We start from the raw sequence: 22,127 nt of genomic DNA, 5'->3' as shown, positions 1-22,127 counted from the left end.
GCGATCTCGCTAGGAGACACCCTCAGGGCGAGAGTTTCTCCCCGAGCCCTCCCAGAGGGCTCCCCTTCTTCCTTCGCGGCGGTGTCTATAGTACCCGGCGCCTCTCACCGCTGACGCTGTTAAGGCCGATAGGTCCAACAGCACTCATCAATTCGAAAAAATAGAAACTTATTCTATCGCCCCAAAATTTTCCATTCATCTATCGCATATCACATGTGACAAGTTTTCCCGCGATATTTGTGCATTTTGACCTGTGTATTAATGTAAATGTTTTTTTTTTATTCATTAAAGTTTCACTTGCATCGTGGTCTCATAAAACCACACAATTCTTTTTCTTTCTTTCTTAATATTTGCACATTTTTAACCGTTGCTACTTTATAGTCTCCTATGCACAAAAGTAATCAAATCAATCTGGAAAAAATCGCTCTAAGCGATAAGATACACAGGTATTTGCACATCTTTTTCTGTATCATCTCTATATGTATTTGTATTTTGGTGCGCAATGAAAAATAAATAAATAAGGCTACAAATACCACAATATATCACCAAGTCTCATCTTGTAGTCTATAATTTTTTTCCATACTCCTCATCATTTCCTTAGCCTTTTCTATTTCAATGTTGCCAGTCTTATTAAAGACGTGCTCCACAAACGCCTCTTTAACATTATCAGGCATGTTCTTAGCGTTGCCAGATAGAAAAATGTAAGCTCCCATTTCGTTTATGAGTTGCCATAAAACTTTTCTATGTTCAGCTATTTTGTGTTGAACGTATCTGTAAAAGAAAATAATATATATTGATTACTTAAAGCATTAGCGTTTCAATGTGTTTAATAATGAATGGTGAAATCATCATATTGTTAATATAATAAACATTTCTACATATTAATGTTAATTTAAACATTTTGAATGCATTAATCTCAATACTTGCAAGTTGACATAATTTTGCGCAAAAAAAAAGATCTATTAGGAAGTGTATGGAATGTATATATGGTATAGAGCGTGGTATGAAAAAAATCTAAGGGGGAAAATCCACTGAAAGAATGAACTCGTTACGTTTTTCGTAACGCCATCTATCGAAACCCCATATATTGCGTCACGACGTTTTCTAATAGCGCCATCTATATTTTATTCGTTTATTTACTATTTGATATGGTATAATTTTTTTCTTAGACTAGGAAGTCTTTTTTGGTGCCTATTTAGACAGTCGATCTGAAGGACTAAACTGCAGTCGCACCTCGGAGCTGACACACACTTTTTTTTTCTAGTCAAAGAGCTAACTACTGGCTCGAATTGCAAAATAATTTTATTTGGATAGATTTTTATTGAGGAAGGTTATAAGTCATAGGTTATATAACATCACATTACGAAAAATAAAATTGGAACGTCTGTTAAAAAATGTTACACACACAAACACTGTTTTTTCGATCTGATTTTGATCGACTAATTAGGTAGATAATATTTTAACTAAATTTTACTAATTACTTACATTTTATTTTCTTGATCTCTTGAAAATGCACAATACAGTGTCAGTTGATCTTTTTCCACCATCTTTTCTAATTCATCTTTGCAGTGAAAATCTTTATTTTTGTACCGACAGCCGAAGAAGAGGTGTATTGTGTGTTTGTCAGCTGTGCCTTCAACTACCCTCTCTTGTAATAAACTTCGAAACGGAGCTAGACCTGTGCCCGGGCCTATTAATATGTGGGGAATATTCTAAAAATAATAATTTTAATTATTAGTAATTTAGAAATATAAATATAAAAACATTAACAAGAAATTAATAATTTATCATTACACTAGCTCTGCTCCAATTTTTCACACGCGTTAATTTGAGGAAAAAATTAGCCTATAGCCTAATTCGGTAAATGGGCTATCCAACACAAAAAAAAACAAACGTGTTTAAACAAACAAACACAACAAGCTGCAACTTTACAATATTACTATAGATTTAGTTTCTTTAAAATCACTAAAATAACATTCGGTGAAGGTTTAAAGTGAAAAATCGATAAAAATCTGACAAAAATGGCGGGAAAGTGTTTTTAAATTCTTATTTTAAAACCAGCCAGATACAAACAGTACAACTAAAGACATTATTTTAAAACATCAATCATCATCATCATTACAGACTTTACAGTTCACTACTGAACATAGGCTATATATACTCATTAACTTTATAGATAACTCATGTGTTTTGCCCATAGTCACCACGCTGGGCAGGCGGATTGGTGATCGCTGGGCTGGCTTTGTCACACCGAAGACGCTGCTGCCCGTCTTCGGCCTGTGTATTTCAAAGCCAGCAATTGGATGGTTATCCCGCCACCGGTCGGCTTTTTAAGTTCCAAGGTGGTAGTGGAACTGTGTTATCTCTTAGTCGCCTCTTACGACACCCACGGGAAGAGAGGGGGTGGCTATATTCTTTAGTACCGAAGCCACACAGTACAAAAAACCAAAACATCAATAAGCTTAGTATTGACCGACTAAAAATCTTAAAAAAAAGCTTTATTGTTAATAGCAATCTTGCTAACTAACAAACAACGTTTGGTAAAGAAAAAAAAAGATTTTGTTAATAGTAACCCGTACCATATCCTTTGGAAAGTTGAAGGTCCCCTTTTTAATCCAAGCATACACTTTATCTCCAACATTGAGATTTTTCAACCAATTTGACGCTAAGCCCAACCTTTCTTTCTTCAATTTAGTATAATATTTGACAACGGCTACCAGAACTTCGATTTCTTTGCCTTTCGATAGCAGGCAACTGTTGGCTATAGAGAACGCTCGTGGTTTTATCGTTGAGAACAGTTCGAATATTATTTCTATTGTTAGTTTTGAAGCTGATTTGTGGAAATCGTTGAGTACCTGAAGAAAAAAAAAACGAGTGTGCTTTACACCACACGACTGAAGTAAAAACATACAAAACGTAACTCCTATTTTTATCATCACTAACTTATATTACCCTCTCAACTCCCGTTCGCCTCGCCCGATCGCACTTTTCGTAACACTCTCATCACGCATTCACCAGCTTACTCCCCAAGTTAAGAAGTTTTACTTCAAAAAGTAAAAAGGGAAAAATTATATGGCAGTATGAACTTCGCCGGGCCATTTTTTATGCATAATTTAAAAAATATTAGCATTCCGCACTCCTTGTCTATATAAACTATAAGTGTGCGAAATTGCACTCCGTCTGCGCAATTTTAATAAAAGTTTTTGCTTCTGGAAAAATATAAAAGTAAAACTAACTTCAAGTATAGTCCTTTTCGGTCGCCTGCAGTAATTCAACCACTCCTCCTGCCCCTCAGCGGAACTGAGTTCTATACATTTGTCTCTTTCTAATTTATCTTCTGATATACTTGCCAGAAGAGAGAACACATATTGCGTTGGATACGCTTTAAGATCCCAATATTGTTCTGCTATTTCGTATAAAGTTAACGGTTGTTTTAGGAAATCTGGAACTGGCATATCTGAAATGATATAGCTACATTACTATTTTACATATATACTACATTTTTATTTTGACTTTATCTGTCTGATTTCTGCTATCCGTGAAAGAATATTTGTGTTTGTTCGCAAACGAAAAAAAAACCCGACTTCAATTACATCGATAAGTAACACAACGTAGGAAGACGGAAAAATAGTCAAGTAAATAAGCATATTAGAGAATAACTCAAAAAGTACTCGTCAGATCTCAATCAAATTCTTTTAGGTAAAAAAAAAATCATCAAAATCGGTATACCCAATAAAAAGTTATCTGTTGCCTACATACTAAAAAAAATACAGTCGAATTAAGAACTCCTTTTATGGAGTAGGTTAAAGACCAACCGAGTCAACTTAATATAAATAAATGCTTGACATTTTACGGACCCCACTGTACTCCTATGTGTGTCGGTGGTCCAGACGACACAATACACACATACATACATACACATGTCACAGACGGCCAATAAAAATGTTTGTCATGATCGGATATCGAACCTGCGACCATCAGCGCTACAGTCAATGCTGTAACTGCTACATTAACACGTTGTCGAAATATTTTCGTTTTTTTTTTTATTTATCGTTATTTTTTTTTTATTTTAATCTAATATTAATTTATAATGATCTAATATTTAAAGTTTTAGATTCGGTAAGATTTAAAGATAAAAATGTGTGGATTTAGTCCCGCTGTATTTTATATTAAAACAATTTTTTCTTTATGACTCTACATTCTAAATCGGTGGTAGCTTTTCTTTATCTATAACTAATAATTAATTAAAACTAATATGAATTTAATTTGTAACATGACAATTCAAAAGTGCAATTGAAATCTACTTAAATAAAGTCATTTTTGATTGTGAATCACCCACCATCATGATATTCTTCAACTAAGAGGCGGTAATGAGGTTTTACATCGATGTTGTGAGTATTGAATATATCAAAGAGGTCATCTATATCTTCCTTACTATTTCTTGGTCTAATATTAAAAACATCCCCTGGTTTGTAGTCGATTTTATCATCCCCTATTGTTTTGAAAGTTATTAATCTTACGTCCTGAAAAAAAAATGTACCAAATAAGTACTTGATAAAAGTAAAAAATATGTGTGTGTGTCAGCTTCGACGCGTGACTGAAATTTTATCCTAAAGAATGATATAAAATAATTATAATGCATTATATCTAACTTGCAAAATGACGTAGCATGGTAAAACTTCACTCTTAGAGTAGGTTGTTTCATATCACGAGTCTAATATTGTTTCTTAAGGAGTATAATCCAGCGAGTACTTGATTTAAAAAAAATCTGAAGGCCTGTTTTGCTGACTGGGTCAATTTATCTGTCCCATAAGTTATCGATGTGTATTGTCAGTAATAGGTTAAAGGAGAATGCCCACCGCAGTATGGACTTTAGTTTCGCTTTGAAAAATTTTGTGCCATGATGATATTTACCGCATTTTGTAGGTTCCTTAGTGTACATTTAATTAAAAAAAACGCTGTTTCTCTAGCTCGACGGGTATAATGAAAAAAAGTCACAACAAAAGTGGTTTTCTTATCCTTCATTCATTTTGTATTTTTATTTATATTTGAAGTTTTAACTATCTGTAAATGTTTGAATATGATCTGAATGCAAGTAAGTTAATGCTTCAGTTTGCATATACTCTAGATTATTGAAGATATTTGACACAACAAAGATATTTGACACAACAAAGATATTTGACTTTCCCTTATACACAGGTTGTTAACTTATGCACAGGTTATTTTAGAATTTGTGTTTTTAATCATTTAACTATGACCCAAGAAACCTACAAAAATATTTCAGATAAGACAGTGAGGCAATAAATAAAAAACAACTTGTGTATACAAAATCATTTTTTAATAAGTAAATACTACATTGTGCTATTCTTTGTAAGATAACTATGGGGTATTTATTTGACACCTAGCAATCAGACTTACAATCGTTTTGTAGATTAAACAATCAACAATTGGGATTGTGTTGTGTAAAACAAACAAATAAAAATGAATAGGTACTTTCATTTTGAAATATTTTAACAATTTAACTTATTCATTTTCAAATGAGAATTCATTAAATATGTCATCTAAAAACTGGGCCGGAGCAGTAACATCATTATATCTGCCCCACCCCAGGTACCACACCACACACATAACATGGGCACAACAACCTACAGTTCTGTTGCCCACAAGACAGCTGCAGCAATAACCTGATATAGCTTCGACACTATTGGCAACATTTTCATCTTTACTTATCAACAAATATGCATAATAAGTTCTGCCACCAATATGTCGAGACTTTATTCTCCCTCTCAGTAAGAAATGATTTGTGCCCAGAATAAGAGGAATATCTTCTTCAATTTCGTTATTAATTTCTATTGTGTAAGTGCCGTTTGTTCGTACGTGCTCACCGTAATATGAAGAAGCTTGCTTGAGCTGGTATGTCCCTAATGCAAATCTTTTCAAATCAGTTATGCTAAGTCTTGGGAACTGGTCTAAATGTGGGTGGTGAGCATCAATGCTTACAAACGTAGCTCTTCGCCTATTATAATTTTCAATTCTTACAGTATTAGCAAGAACATTATCTATATGTAACCTACATACCGCAATTGCCAAATATTCTGCTGCTTCTGGTATGTCTTCAATAAGTGGGTGCAATTTATTTGTTAAGGCACAGCCGTTCCGAAAATCGATCATTAAATGCTTAGCAGCTTTATTAAAAAACTCTTGGCGAAACAGTTTGAAGTCGCGTTTGAGACGACCATTGACCACTTCAACTACCCACCTACACATTGTTACACATCTCGACTTATTTGCTTGTTGTGTCGTAAGTTGATGCTCGCCTTCTGATAAAGACTCAGGCATATGAGCTTGATAGCCATATTCTATCAGTTCAGGTATTACATCCCTGAAACCTCTATCTAAAATAAAAATATCCCCCTCTCTGAAATATCTTCTCATTTCACTATTACTATTTTTAAATTCATTACTCATAATGGTAGCATCATTTACTGTCGCTTTATATGGACCTAAACAATCAAGGATATGGCCATCACAACAAACTATCATGAACGGCTTCACCAAATTAAGATGTTTATGTAAGCTGAAGGACTCTTTTTGAAATAAATAGTTGCTACTGCTTTGTACGTACACATATGTAGCATCACATATTACAATAGCGGGTCTCATTTCTGAAGAAGGATTAGGATTCCCGAACAGTCCTTCTGGAATTGTTTTATTCCTAGCTGCAACTTCTTCCACTGTCATGTGATTAAGGCCTAAATATAAAGGAACCATCTCTTGGCTCATGCAGTTTCTTGCCTTATTCATATTTCTTTCTAATGTGCTTCGGGGCATTTCAAATAAAGAACTGAGCCTTTCATTGCTATCACCGGTATGCAATTTGGCCAAATAAATACTTAATGCCACACTTGCAGAAGGCACTTCATTGTGCAGACTAGGCATTTCTGCTAAAAGTTCATGGAACTGAGCAGCTGTAACTCCAAGCCAATACTGACAGAGATTGGGTGGCATCATATTTATGTTATTGAAATCCAACATTCTTAAATTAATTCTCTCCATCATATTCAGCATGTGATCCATCTGTGATGCAGTAAAATCCCTAATATTAGATTGTAACTGCTCCCAACAATCATTTTCTAAATGGTATCTGCATACACGAGCAGAAGATGGAATGTATAATCTATAGCGACATAATAACATTTCCTTCACTCCAGTTGGTACCAATAAACGTTCAACATTTTCACATCCTGAAAATATACAATGTCTTGAGGTTGCTGCAACACGTGAATAAGTTTGTGATATTATTCTAGCAGTTTCTTGGCGTTGTGGGACCGAAATATGTGGAAGTGGAGGCGTCACAGGTATATGTGGTGGTTCTCTGTTATCAGTTTCCTCATTGAAGGCTTCAATAGGTCTATTGGCATCTTGCCGCGTTTGTTTTTGAACATTTCTCCTAGCAGCAAGCCAGCATGCAGTACAAACTCGATTCAGATGAGAAACCTGAAATTAAAATATTTGTTAAGCAATATATTTATAAAAATCACTAGAACAACTAATATTTTCTAAAAATCTTATCTTAATATGTATGGGTATGCTTTGATAATCATAAAGAGTACATTATTCACTAAACAAGGTTGTTTAAAAAGGGTGTGAAAAGATTATTATGGGGTCGGCAATGCGTCTGTGATGCCTCTGGTATTGCAAGTGTCCATAGGCTATGGTGACTACTTTCCATCAGGTGGGCTGTATGCTTGTTTATTGTTGTTAATATTAAAAAGGAGACTGAATGTAAGTTTTAAAAAATAATATATAATCATAGTAAAAAAAATACACAAAAAATAATATGTACCAAATGAGGAAATGTCCAACTAATTATAACATTCCTTTCTGGGCAGTCTGGATGTACAAGATGAGTGCGGGCCCGCAGAATAGATATACCACAAGCAAAGCACACATTTCTATGTCCAGACATGGGCGATTGGGCCAGTACACCATCGGGTACTTGTTGTAGCATTCCAAAGCACTCCAAGCATATTCTATTATCAGAAGAAACCTACAAAGAAATTAATATTCTTAATACTTAGTTTATTTTTAGCTACTAAGCTTATTACATATAAATATCTACCTCACTGATATTAATTGGATGGATTGGGCCCAGCATAATTATCAATGTTTTTTACTATGTCCAAAATAAATACAGGACTAAGCATGCGCCATTTTATAATATAAAGGCTTTGTAAACTCCAACTAATAGTTTCAGTTCCCTCTTCTAATGAAATAGTTGCCTCAGTCATAAAGTCTACGAGTTTTTTAATAATTGCGAGGCTGAATAGGTTATAAAAATATGTTAATACTTTTAACTTACCGGCGTTGGTGATACCCAGACACGAAGAATATTCACCATAGGCTCTGTTGCATCTTCCACCATGCGCCAGCGCTGGTGCGCCAATCTCATTGAGCAATTGATACACCGGCGAGTAACATCCATTGTCGTAAGTAGGTATAGGTTTGGTTCACAAACACACCGAAAGTAAAGAGTCTCTGTCTCAAATATGTTTTCAATTTCTATAGTTCTAGGAGGAACACGAAGCTCAACTCGACAAAGAAAATAGAAAGAAAACAATAAAAAGCTCTAACACAATAACAAACGAACTTATTAGCACGAAAGTAGGTGCGTCAGTAAAACGAAATAGTTACACATTTGACTTATTTGATATCTTTTAAGTGAATATCGCATTATTGCCAGTTGTAGATCGGTTATCGATTAATCGATTATCATTGACAAAACACTAAAACAGGATACTTTCAGATAGATTAATCAAATAAACTCATATTATTATCAAATAAAAATTGATTTTCTTTATTATTTAACATGTTATTATGAACTGCCAATTCGATATTTTAATAAAATAAATATAAGTGTATCGATTATATTTTGGTGAGTCGATTCGCTCGTACGAAAATTGCAATACTGAGGATTCAAATGTCAATAACAAAAAATACTTGGGAATTGCGAGTAAAACGGAAATGAATAAATTACTGCTTAATATGTGGATTCTTATCCGTCGAAGTTATGGCTAAGTATTTTACAATGGCTAGTGAAAATTAAAAACTTAGTTTTTAATATTAATTTGGTTTAGGCACAACGACGTGGAAGGAGGAAACCGCCTATGGGCATTCCCCTTTGTCTTTAAGGTTTGCTTCACTATACAACTTGTTTGAATTTTTAGTTTGTCGCAAATAAAAAAAAATTTAAACATAAAGTGGAGTTTAATAATGAAAAAGAAAAATATATAAAGTTTTATCTGTTGAATACCGTATGTCAAATTGCTTCATCACATTTTTAATCTATGATTATAACTTTTTAATATATTTAATACCTGAAAATGTGTTTCATCTGTAGTCCTAATATTTTTTTCTAATTCAAAACATGTAGCATTTAAGCAAGTATCTTTATATCCTTTTGCATAGTAAATATCCTCATTTAAATGTGAGCTGTTGAGGCTTTCTGTACTTTTCAGTATTGATACTTTCCATCTCGGTACAAAAGAGTTTTCAAGAGTATCGGTGTTCAGGTTTGGAACATACATTTTCATTTTTGTAAAGAATTCTTTAAGCCACGGTATCATCACCGCATCGTGTCCTAAGTCGTGTTGATAGTCACATAGAGCTAAAAAAAGTGTTTTTGTACCAATAGTGTAATAAGTTGTTTGAAACATACTCGTCTTTAATCACAGCATATACATCATCACACATAATCTCACATTACTAACAATAAATTATGTTTTATTTTAATTAATAGTTGTTTAGACTTTAATTTATAAAAAAAATACATTTGAGATAGAAGTATGAATAAAATAAATTTAAAAACTAGAATCATTTTAAATTTTATTTGTTAGGCTAGACTGAGGTCATATATGAGATAATCATTATTTTGTTTTTAACCCATCATTAACAAGTATATATATTTTTTTTAAATTGATAGGTACTAAAAACTTACTATACTCTATACAAAATGAAAGTCATTAAGGACAAACGAATGAATGAATATGCTGTATTAATTTCTTCACAAGTTTGTGTTTTGAAAATCATAACTTACCTAAATCAAGCAAAGGTTTAGCACCAAGCTGTATCAGCCTTTTGTGAAGCTTCTTCGCTACGAAATTAAATTTAGAATATTTCGAATCACCGAAACCGATCACGCCGAAGTTAAGGTTCACTAAAGAATTAGAAGGCAGGCTTTTCCGCAAAAGAAACTTCCAGAACTTCCTCATATTGTCCGGTTCATCTCCCTGACCGGTAGTAGCGCAAATAAATAAAGCGAACTCCTCATGAATTAAACGAGAAATTGGATAATCATCCATCGCTTGTACGGGTCCTTTGAAGTCCAATATCTTCGTCGTACGCCATATTCGCTCAGCAGCTTCTTGTGCGGTAAAAGTTTGGCTACCATATAAAACAATAAGCCTTCCCTTGTCAATCATTCTATATCAAAAAATAAATAAAATGTAAAAGTTTTTACGCTATCAACGGCACATCTGTTCAATGACAATTGACAACGTCATGTCATTTGACAAGTTTGACAATATTTTGACAATTGCGTTTTGGTTCAACTGAAATGATTTTTATTGAAATCGGTAAAAGAACAATGGCAATTTTTTACCTGAATATTTTAAAAGGCGTCTAAGATTAAGGCATAAACGTAACTTAATTATATTATTTGCCCGTTTTTTTTACGTTGTTAGTTTTACGTGGCAAGGCCACGAAAAAATGTTTATTTTAATAAGCTTTTAATTCGTTTTTTATGTACTTCCGGTTGAATACTTTTGTCTTTACAATAGATGTTAAAACTATTTCCACAAAATAATGCAGTATTTATTAAAAATATATTTTCATAAAGTATTTAAAATGATAAATAGTAATACTAATAATTCTTTGTTACAATTAGAACATAATAAAATAACTAAATAATTGTGTTCGTCGTAAATATTAAGCTGTAAGATTAATCAAATACGCTAAAATACGGTAATTAAAATTATAGTAATGGCAGCACTGCAGATGACAATGGCATTGACTGACAACTGACTAATAAAGCTTCGCCTGATTTATTCTGTTGTACGCTCAACGCTGTTTGTTACACATCACATGATTACCCTAGTTTTTCTTAAGTTTTGATCTTTGCTTCACCCTCGGACTTCTTTCTGTGCCCCATACTACGACTAGTGCATTTTCACGAATGATCACTGGTTTATACGAATAACTACGACAAATACTTTTTTTTTCTAACGGACTCCGATTGTGCCTTCGATTTGAATATTGTGCGCTTTTATCATGGATAGCAGGCGTACGCGCATATTGTGCGTGAATTGTAATATCTGCGTAAATACTCTTCGCCGATATCGGATTTTCGATCAAAACACGAGAGTGTACGGTGCTCTGCAACTGGATTTATCCACAAATCGTAAGTCCTAAAAAACGTTATTGCCCGTCTTTATCTCAAAAAAAAAAAAATGTGGAATTTATTAATCTAACTCGTTATGTATATGTTTGAACAAGGTTTGATTGTTATACATGGTAAGTTATAATATCATGAATCAACACTTAATATTACTTTCAGATTACTGATGACGATTATGTTTGTGAAGAATGTTGGGAACTTTCGATGGCTGCAGTAAACCAGAATCTTCAACAAAATACTGCTAATGAACCACAAGCTGGAACAAGTCAGCGCGGTCATACCAATGTTTGTATTTTATGTGGCTGTTCCCTGGTACGAAGACAAAGTGACAAAATATTAAAAGATAATCCCACTGAAATCCAACTGCAGATGATTGAAAAAATTAAATGCTATAAGGAACCACAGCAGGTGTGTGCATATTAGTTTTTTTTTTTTTTGTTTAAAAATACAAAAAAAGACATACTTAACACTTATACATAAGCATGCCACAAAAACTCACAAGAGCTTATCCGGACAAGCCACTGCGTCGCATATCATAGTATCATTTAATATCTATACCGTACCATATTATAGCAATTAAATCAAATCTAAGTTTAAATCTTATTTTATCCTATTAGTGTACAATATACAGGATACTTAAGGATCTTTTACTTTTCAAATATTTGTTTATTATTAGGAAATAATATAAATTATTCTTTGTACAATCAATATTATTAAGACCGAGTCAGAGTCGATGAAATCATATATTATTTTATCAATTTAACTGCATTATTTTCATAAATGTTACATCATTATTTGCTAAAATCATTAACATTTCTTATACTACTTCTAGGTAACAACTTCAGACAAAGTATGCCATGTCTGTTGGTTGCGAATCAAAAGAGAGGTCTTACGTATGAATCGTGTTGAAGAATTAAGAGTGGAAGGAGCCATACAACATGGAGACGATAATGCCTCACATAGTAACCTACCTAATGAGCCTACTGTTGCAGAGTATATCTCTATACCTGAAGCAGGTATATCTTTGGAAGACCACCAATCTCATGGAAATCCACATGACCAAGATATTGTCAGGGCATCAGGTACTCAGAATATAGAGTCTGGAACTATGGTATTACCAGATTACAGGAGAGCGGCCAATACTGGTAACCATTGCCTCTTTCCTGACTGCAATAATATTGGTACTTTGCACAGTGTTTCAGACAAATTAAGATCTGTAATATTAAGTAACTTTAAATATTATGTTCCAAAACTAGCCTGAATCTGTAGCATTCATTTATTTAGAAATTCATGGGATAGTCTGTACGAATCAGAGAATAGCATTAACGTATTTAATGTTGAGCATGTTCAACACATATTTTCATTTGTAAATGCATTTAATCCTACACTAGACTTTGAAAATTTACAAGAAATGGATGACCAGATATTTGAATATTTTTTTTTTTTTTTTATATAACAATATATATCCACGGGCTCATAATGCCCGTGCTTTTATTATTCCAATATTAGTTTGTTAGTTTCTATAACTTGGTACTTACACATGCAACTTAGAGGACTAATTAAACTAGACTTAGTATCTCTAATCCTACGTGAGTCCACCGACCAAAAATTTAAAGTTATACTAAATTTACTTCTATATATATTAATTACTATATATTATATATTTTTTGTATTCCTACTGTCAGTTTTATTATCTAAGTTTATATTTACACTTATATACTAGTTACCGTATATGTACACTTATGTCCTAGTTACCTTATATATACACTTATGGCCTGCTGGCCTACTTACAATATACACTTAGCCTAGGTTACTGTTAGTAAGATTTTTTTTTTTTTTTTTTTTTTGTAGTCAATATTATATAATTTATCCTAATTAATTTGGTACACATGTAAAATTATTTTGCACACGTTTTGTAATATGTAATTAATACTATTTAATTTAACACTAACTTTATATGTTTATGTACACCCTATTTCTTTACTGAAACTAATTTCTTCACACGCCAAAAGTTTTCAACATATCGAGCACACTCTCAGTGACGGCTGCGTCTCTGTGATGAATCGCCATCTTGAGACTGTGCTCGAGTATTTCCTTGTCCGTGGTCTCCACTGCCCTCGCCACAAAGCGACCAATTGCGTCGTCCCTGTCGTCGGTGTAATAGACACAGGTGTTGGTGTGTCTAGTCACCGCGACTACAGCGTGCGAAACGCTGTCGTGGATCCTGAGCCTCCTCGTCTTCGTCTGGAGGACTATGACGTCCTCGTAGGTCTGGCCCTGCGCCTCGTGGATGGTTAAGACGCGCGATCCCTCCCCGGATCCGTATCCCTGGTCAGTCAGCAACCTCTTCTCCTCTTGCGTAAAGACCAGGTATAAGGTCCGGTCTCTTCCTGCAGGAATACGCGCGCCCGTGAGGCTCTCCACTCGCAAAGATCGGATCTTTGAGCTTGAGCTGTACACGTCCTTATAAACTTCGCTGATGGCAAGGGCGACGTCTTTGGGATTACGATGCGTGCATGACAACTCGCACGAGATGGTTGTTATCTGGGTTGGTCTGCAGTACCGCATTTCGAACAGGTTGTCCCTGTCGATGTACGGCAGCTGGTTTATGTCTCCGATGAGGACCACCTTCTGTGCTCCCGATAGTCGGGCGGCCATTACTATGGCTCCGAAGTGGTTCATGAGGGCCTCGTCCACCGTTAGGCGGTTGATTTTTGAGCCCTCTTTGAAACCATTAACTAGTACGGAGGCCATAGTACGCACCTTTTGCTTGGCTTTGTTGCCGTAGCGGTGCGCCAGTTTTTCTTTCAAGTCTTTGGCCGCCTCGACTGTGGTCGTAATCACGACCTCCGTGTCCTCATCGAAGTCCCCGACTATGCGAGTTGTCTTGCCGCATCCCGGTACCCCGTTTATCCACTCCAGTGATGGTAGTTCCCAGGGCACGGTCAGTAAGCCGTCCCGGTCGCCTGAGATGGTTTTCGCCATCCGTAGCATCCGGTCTCCCAGCATTACCTTCGTGCATCTGGCCACTACCACCACTGGGTCCCCTTCAGGTGTTTCGAAGGTTTGTGGCTCCTCGTCATTCCCCTCCGACTCGACTGCGCTCACGAAGCCTGCAGTGCTGTTATACGCTGCCATATACCTACCCGACATCTTGCCCTTGAGTGTTTGTCGGGTTTCACTGTTATATATGGCCGCTTCGGCTTCCTCGAGTTCCACCTCCAGTAATCTTTGGTGATCATACTGGTAGGCCTGCATGATCTTTTTGCAGGTGGCAAGGCTTACCTCGCGGTTTGCCTTATTATCGCCAGGAACTCGATTTGGGCGTTCTCCGCATGTTGTAGCGGTGTGGTCGCAGGTCGAAGTCTCGGCGGTGTTACATGTCCCATGTCGGCCTTAGTACGAGCGGCCGGTGACGCCTCTGGGTGCCTCGGACTACTGTCTCTGGTGAACCTGCTCAGCGCCGCCGATTGCCGCTCAGCCTGTCCAGTCTTTTTGGGAGAGAGGTGATGCGGGAGCTTGCCTGGTTTTGGGGAGATGGTTGCGTGGATAAAGGTCGCCAGTGGCATCGAGCTCAGTTCAGGTGTAGCCTTTGCCTTAATTCGCTCTGCCTTCTGGGTCTCGATCCGTTGCTGTAGGCGCTCCGAGCCGCTGAGCGTGGACTCGTCGACAGCCGGAGATGCAGGAGGTGTCGGTGTTATGGATTTCGGTCTTAGATATCCGAGATCCTCCCCCCTGTCTTCGTAGACTATGACCTCACTGTACTTGGAGGCCATTAGGCAACCGTACCTATCAGATACGTCACCTCTATCATATCCGACCCTCATCGAATCCACGCTAATTCTTTTGGGGACTCCACCGGGGGTCTCGCTCAACCGGCGTAGCCACACACTAGACTGCGCGAAGGGGGACGTCTCTCCCCACTCGAACAACGCGATGCATTTGTTGTTCAAACGCACCAGACGGTAGGTCGAGTCGCCCTCCCGTTCTTGCGATAGCGCTGTGATTTTAGTGCGCTTTATACTTGTCTTTTGCGTGCTACCCTTTAACAGTAAAGCGAGCCCCGGCGAAATCGCCAGCCGATCGCGTCCTTCGGAACGACAGAAACTTATTCCCATCCTCTCTACTTCGCTGTCCATGAACAGAGCCACGCATTTGGTTTTAATTCCCACTTCTTCGCTTCCGTTCCCTTCGCTAAGCGAGGATTGTGTCATCCCGCTGTGGGTCGGTTGCGGAGGTGCGTTTTGGTCGGCTCTATTCCTGAACAGCTTCTGCAGCGAGGAGGGCATGGCCTTTGTTATTTGACCCAGAAGGGTGCGGCCAGGAGTCATCCGCGGACCCGTTGAGCTGTTACTCTGGGTGGCTTGTTGGACACAGTTTTGTTGTGTTTGTGGTTGTGCGTTGTGTGTTTGGGCGTGTGTTGCGTGTGTGTGTGTTGCGTGGACGACGGTGTTAGCGCTCTGCGTAGGTATTACAGCAGGTGGTGGAGCGGTCGTGCTGTTCCTTTTTGTGGCTATATTGACGGCCTTTCTCGCGAATGTGAGGAAGACAGTTCTGTTTGTTTCGCTCTCCAGGATGGTATGGAGCGAGGTCTGCTCAAGTTTGGTCTGGAGTTTGAGTTCCAGATCCAGCCTATCCTTACTGAATCTCGGACAGTCCAGTATAACATGCAGAACTGTCTCCTCACAATTCGGATCGCAGATACACGAAGGACTGTCAGTGAGGTGGAATCTGTGGAGATACGCCGCAAATCCTCCGTGGCCGGTCAGAATTTTTGTGTCGACAGCTGTTGGTGCCGATTTCCTTACCAGCCTGCAAGCGGTCTTTACATCCGGTAGGAATATTTTCGTGACCGAGCCCGTCTCCGAAGAATTGTATCTTTCCTGCCACATCCTGATAGTCTCTTCCCTGATCTGCCTTCTGACATACGAGACGGGTACTCTGTCGTAGTCAGGTGCCGTCTTTTTTGTCAAGGCCGCTTTTTTGGCCAACCCGTCCGCTCTCTCATTGCCCGGTGTTCCAACATGGGCCCTCAACCAAAAGAACCGCACTGTCTTATTCTCCTCCCGGAGCTGTCTGATTCGACTCTTCATTTCCAGGGCCAGAGGGTGAGTCACTGAGGGGCTCCTCAGCAGATCTAAAGATGACCTCGAGTCGCTCAGGATGTTAATGGAGCGTGACTTTGAGGTTTTTGCCATGTCCACGGCTCTGAAGAGTGCGTACATCTCCGATTGAAAGACAGTGTTGTGCGGCTCTAACCGGAAAGTAGAGTATCTTACTTCCCTGCCTTGGTCCCAGCATGTGAGGGCAGCTCCTACTTTACCCTCTATTTTACTACCGTCGGTAAAGATGAGGGGCCCGACGATGTTGTGTTCTTCAAGGACTTCGGGGTTCAGATTCTCTAAGCGCTCGTACTCTGTTGTCATGAGTAGGGAAGGGTGGGGATTTTGCATTGGTCCCACCCTGCGCTCTAGCTCTCTTCCCGGTGGAAGAAGATCCGTGCTGTGGCCTTTTTTGGTTTTGAATAGTATGGCCGCCTCTCGAACGCGAAGGTCTAACGGGAGCAGGCCGGTGAGGACTAGTGCCGATGTCAGAGACACCGTTCTGTACGCCCTGCACATTTTTTGTGCAAATCCTCTCTGCAGTGAGTCTAGCTGCTTCCTTATCGATAGCTTCTCTGCTGCAGGGGACCATACGCTCGCTGCGTACAGAACGATGGGCTCTATCACCGCCACATATATGGTCCGTACGATCTCCCCATTCAGACCCCAACTCACTCTCGCCGCGCGCGCAAGCTGTTTATAAATGTCCGCCGCTTTTTTACATACGGCGGATACGTGCGCGTTGAAAGTGAGCTTTGAGTCCAAAATGAGCCCCAGCAGTTTTATTTTATCTACAAGCCTCAGTCGAGTGCCGGACATATGGATTATGGGGGTGTCGTATTTGAGTTTTTTAGTGAGCACCATCGCATTGGTTTTGTGCGCGGCGAAGCTCAGCTTATTACGTATACCCCACTCTTGTACGGCCGCTAAGGTGGTTTCGGCTGAGGTCTGTAGGTTGCTGGTTTTTTGGCTGGAGAAAACGAGGACAACGTCGTCCGCAAAGGCCTGACAGTAAACTCCCATCGCGCTGATCTCTCTCAGAAGCGAATCCAGTATGAGGTTCCAGAAGGTCGGCCCGCCAATGGATCCTTGGACACAACCCTTCGTGGTCTCCTTTTCACTGGTCGCTCTGGCGTAATTTACGATGACCTTTCGGTCCTGGAGGTATGAGGCGACCATAGCGTATAGATTTCTCGGGCAATGCTTGTCCACTAGCTGTTTTTTGAGAGCCGGCCACCATGCATTGTCGAAAGCGCCCTCTATGTCAAGCGATACCAGAAGTACTATCTTCTTGGACTTAATTTCTTGCCTGATATGCTCGACGAGATCGTAGAGGGCGTCTTCCGTTCCCCTCTGTGGCATGAATCCGTACTGGCTTCGGTGCAGCGTGGGGAAGAGTCGACCATAGCGTATAGATTTCTCGGGCAATGCTTGTCCACTAGCTGTTTTTTGAGAGCCGGCCACCATGCATTGTCGAAAGCGCCCTCTATGTCAAGCGATACCAGAAGTACTATCTTCTTGGACTTAATTTCTTGCCTGATATGCTCGACGAGATCGTAGAGGGCGTCTTCCGTTCCCCTCTGTGGCATGAATCCGTACTGGCTTCGGTGCAGCGTGGGGAAGAGTCTCCACTGAAGTCTACCTATAAGCATTTTCTCAACTGTCTTTCCTAGGATTGACAGGAGTCCTATAGGTCTATAGGACTTCGGGTGGGTGTAGTCCTCTTTGGCTGGTTTGCGGAGGATGCGTACGTGGGCGACTTTCCACTGCTTGGGGAAGTGGGACAGCGATAGGCATTTGTTCGCCAGCGCTAGGAATAACTCCCTGTTGCAGTTTATTGCCGCCGCGCATATATCCGACGTTAACCCGTCTGGGCCTGGAGCTTTTTTGGGATTTTGGCTCAAAAGAACCTGTTCCAGCTCTGCGGCCGTAAACGGCGGGTCGTCGTCGGACAGATCTTCTAACTCCGCGGGAGTTCTGCCTTCTACGGCCTCTCGGATCTGTTTGTGATGGGCGGTTTCGGTCTCTACAGAGTCGTCAGGGTAGAACGTTTTTGCTAGGAGTTTAGCCGACTGTTCTGGTGACAGTGTTTCGCCTGATTCGTTCCTTAGCAATGCGTCCTCGTGTCTACGAGAGGTCTTCCTGATGACTCTGTAGATGCCGTCCCACACGCTTTCACGGTCCTGTGCCGTGCAGAAGTCTTTCCAGCTCTGAGTGGCTGCTTCGTCTGCCGCCTGTTTATATTTTTCCTTGGCCCGTACGTATTCTTCGATGACGCCAGCCCTTCTGCAGGGTGCAGCATTTCTGATGCGACGTTTGGCTCTTAGTTGCTCCCTTTTCAGGGAATCTAGCTCTACCGACCACCAGGGCGGTCGGGGGTCGCCTTTCCAAGGTTTTATCTTCGGGATGGTACTCTCGCACGTGCGGTGAATGATCGCGACGTATTTTGCGATTATTCCATCGAGATCGTCCTTGTTCGAGACATTTAGGACGGCTTCCAGAGTGACGCTTTCTTCCGCGAGGCCGGTTGTTAGGGTAGCGGAGAAATCTGTCCATCGCGCCTTTTTGGTGTTGTATCTGCGCGTCGAGATTGGGTCCAATGGTTTCAAAGGCCCCTCAGTGCGCAGACTAAACGTAATGGCGTTGTGATCAGATGTGATCAGATTTCGTTCCACTCGCCAGGTTTCCAGTCTCGCGAGAAGGGATTGACTGGTTAGAGTCAGGTCTACGCAACTCGAGTATAGCCTGTCTCCTCTGTAAGTCTCGAACGTAGGAACTTCCCCGCTGTTATGGATATGGAGGTCCATCTCGGTGATAAATCTATGGAGTTGTGCTCCTCGATGGTCTTCGGAGCTGCTGCCCCACCAGTGGCTCCAGGCATTGACGTCACCGGCCACTATGTGATGGTGTGTGGGGAACTTCGCGGTAGCCGTTCTCACTTGTTTAAGGTATGGTTCCATGTCTTGGTCCCTTGGTTCGAAGTAGACGGACAGTATGCCAAGCTCGAGTCGGCCGGCCTTTACTAAGACGGCGGCCACGTTCTCGGTGACAATTTGGGGGTCATGAATGACTTCCACGTTGTCACCGAACACGATAATCGCCGCCTTTACTGGTTTCTGGCGGCCCAGGGTGCACTGGATGATCTTCGTGCCAGGGTATTGCCTCATTTCGCCCGTTCTACCGGTGTACGGTTCCTGTACTAGGGCGAGAGAGATCCTCTTCTCCCGGGCCACCTGAAGCAGTTCGTCCGTTGCCAACTTTGAGCGCTGCAGGTTTGCTTGTATGAAGCGCAAAGCGCATCCTGCCCCGACCGTCTCTCCGTAAGGGACCACAACTTTGGCCTCCGGGTCGCCCTTAGCAGTATTGTACCCTTGATCGAGCTATGTTGTCCCATTTTATTCGTTCCTGGCATTCTGCGCTATACGCTGTGTGTGCCAGGTCGGGACCAGATCTTTTTGCTCTGAAGCAGTTTATGCACTTGGGTGGTTCGCTCTTCGCCCTCGAGGGACAGTTTCCCCTCGTGTGTTCGCCGGCACAATAGTTGCAGGCGTCATTTTCCTGTTTGCAGAGGGCCTTGGTGTGTCCGAATCCAAGGCACCTCATGCACTGGACAAGCGGAGACTGGTCCTCGACGGCGCATCTTCCGAACCCTACGTAAATCTTTCCCCTGTCCACAAACCTTCTCCAGAGCGCCGGGGAGAGCTCGATTACCGGGTGGCACTCGTGGGGGTTTCGGGCGCGTTTTCTAAACCGCACCTTCATCCTAAGCGCTGCCCTGTCGACTCCTTCGAGAATGTAGCCGTTTTGTGCCTTTATGAGGTCTACAATTTCCTCGTTGGAGTAACTTGACAGCACTCCCCTCACGCAAATCAGGGGGTCTTGGTTTGTGGGCTCCCGCACCGTCAGTCCTGAATTTTTCTGAACCTGACCCTTGATCTTTGCCATGTCTTCTTTTGAGGCGCACCTCACCACGATCTTCTGGTCGCGCGCCTTCCGGACCCTTTCCATCCTCGCCCCAGACTTCTTTAGATCCAGCGAGTCTTTGATCTTTGCGAGTACTTGCTCGCTGGTCTCCTGCTTGTTTTGGGACGAGATTATGAGAGTGTGGTTGGGTCTTTGTTCCACACTCTCTGGTTTAGGTCGGGCTGCGACCTGGGCGTAGCTGGTTGACGCCATAGGAGCCAATTTCGTGACCCCTTCTTTGATCGTGTTTAGGGTCTCCTTGACCTCCTGTACCGCCATCTCTGTTTCCAGTGTCGGTTTTTTTGGCGATGCGATGGTCCTGCTAGAGTCCCTCAGGGCTCGCAGCTCCGAGGACATAATTTCGACTTTTTCGTTCAAGTCTTGGAATAGAAGGGTCAGATCCATTTGTGGGTGTGGTTGTGTACTGGATGGTTGAGTGTTTGTTACTTTTATGAATTGTTTTAACTCATCCAGGTGTGTTTTTAGTGTTGTGTCGATGTTTGTGTTTGCTTGCGGGTGACTTTCGCCATCCAAGACCAGCGGGATGTCGTCGATTTTGGCAGTGAGGAGGGTCCTGGTCTGTATAATTTCATCCTTAAGTTTTTCTAGGCCTCCTAAGAGCGAGCTTATCGTGCTCCCCACTGCCTTAAGCGACCCCTGGACATCGCTCGTCTGCGAAGTCGCTTCGCCGCTGGTCCTAGCCAACGAAAGCACCCTCTGCAGCTCACTGAGTTTTTCGTCCTGGTTCGCCTGAACTTCCTTGATGTCACGGATCCGCCGGAAAGGTTCCACCGTCTCGTACTCTAGCCAGGAGCGTACGGCTCTAGCCTCCCTCAGCGTCTCCACGACATCAGTCTGTGTTTTTTGCATCCCCGAGAGGAGCGTCTTCTTGAGGTCTGCGAGCTCTTTGGCGTGAGCTCTTTCGACCCGCACGAGTTCTTGGGCGTGACGGGTGCGCTCCTTCTCAAGGTTGCACTTGTGCCGGCTGCGCGAGTCCGAGAGTGACAGGATCGTCTCATATAGACCCTGCAAACACTCATAAGCGGTGGTTTTCGCCTCGCGTTTCATGTTGCCGACGCTTTCCAGAGCTTCTTTGCCACGTTGCAATAGTTGATTGGCCACCGCCGTGACATGGTCCATCTCAACTCCCGTTCCTCTCCTTGGAGTGGTGTAGAGGAGGGAGGTCCTCCTGCTGGTTTCGGAGGCTGGAGAGCCCACCGAGGACGTTTCAATGTCCTCCAAGTCTGACAGCGGGGGCTCCGAAGCTGTGTCAGTGTGGACGACATTATATTCCGCGATGTTCTTCCGTTGGTCGCCTGACGTCGACGGCAGCGGTGCGGCAGGTGTGTTTGTTCCGGTTACACTCGCGAGCTTCTTGAGGACTTTTTTGCGAAGCGAGACCGATGACTTTGAAGTCACCGATGACGCCTCGGTTGCCTTTTTGGCGTGGGAAGACATTGCTTATTAGCTACTTACGTGCTAGTTTATATACAAATCTATAAGTACAGTCGACTACTAATAAATAAAAAAAAAAAAGAAAAGAAAAAGAAAACAAAAGAAAACAATAATAAATTAATTTATGAAGGTCGGTCGGTCGGTCTTAGGGA

The 22,127-nt window shown here is 40.9% G+C and overlaps 1 protein-coding gene and 1 long non-coding RNA gene across 2 annotated transcripts; one reads left to right on the top strand and one right to left on the bottom strand.

The window, feature by feature from the left end:
* Positions 1-540: 540 nt before the first annotated feature.
* LOC123665087 (NADPH-dependent diflavin oxidoreductase 1) lies at positions 541-10,553 on the bottom strand. The gene is made up of 7 exons (XM_045599433.1): positions 10,097-10,553; positions 9,378-9,667; positions 4,340-4,523; positions 3,237-3,457; positions 2,580-2,855; positions 1,486-1,712; positions 541-771 (listed from the first exon to the last, which is right to left on the bottom strand). The coding sequence occupies exons 1-7, from the start codon at positions 10,479-10,481 to the stop codon at positions 543-545; spliced, it is 1,812 nt and encodes a 603-aa protein (XP_045455389.1). The 5' UTR covers positions 10,482-10,553; the 3' UTR covers positions 541-542.
* Positions 10,554-10,939: 386 nt separating this feature from the next.
* Positions 10,940-11,842, top strand: LOC123665203. The gene is made up of 2 exons (XR_006745002.1): positions 10,940-11,458; positions 11,615-11,842. It is a non-coding gene; the product is annotated as an uncharacterized LOC123665203 (long non-coding RNA).
* The last annotated feature ends 10,285 nt before the right edge of the window (positions 11,843-22,127 follow it).

This window comes from Melitaea cinxia, chromosome 23 (assembly GCF_905220565.1).
Source record: "Melitaea cinxia chromosome 23, ilMelCinx1.1, whole genome shotgun sequence".
NCBI lineage: Eukaryota > Metazoa > Arthropoda > Insecta > Lepidoptera > Nymphalidae > Melitaea > Melitaea cinxia.
The sequence above is the reverse complement of the archived record's forward strand: the minus strand, read 5'-3'. Positions and strand labels throughout refer to the sequence as shown.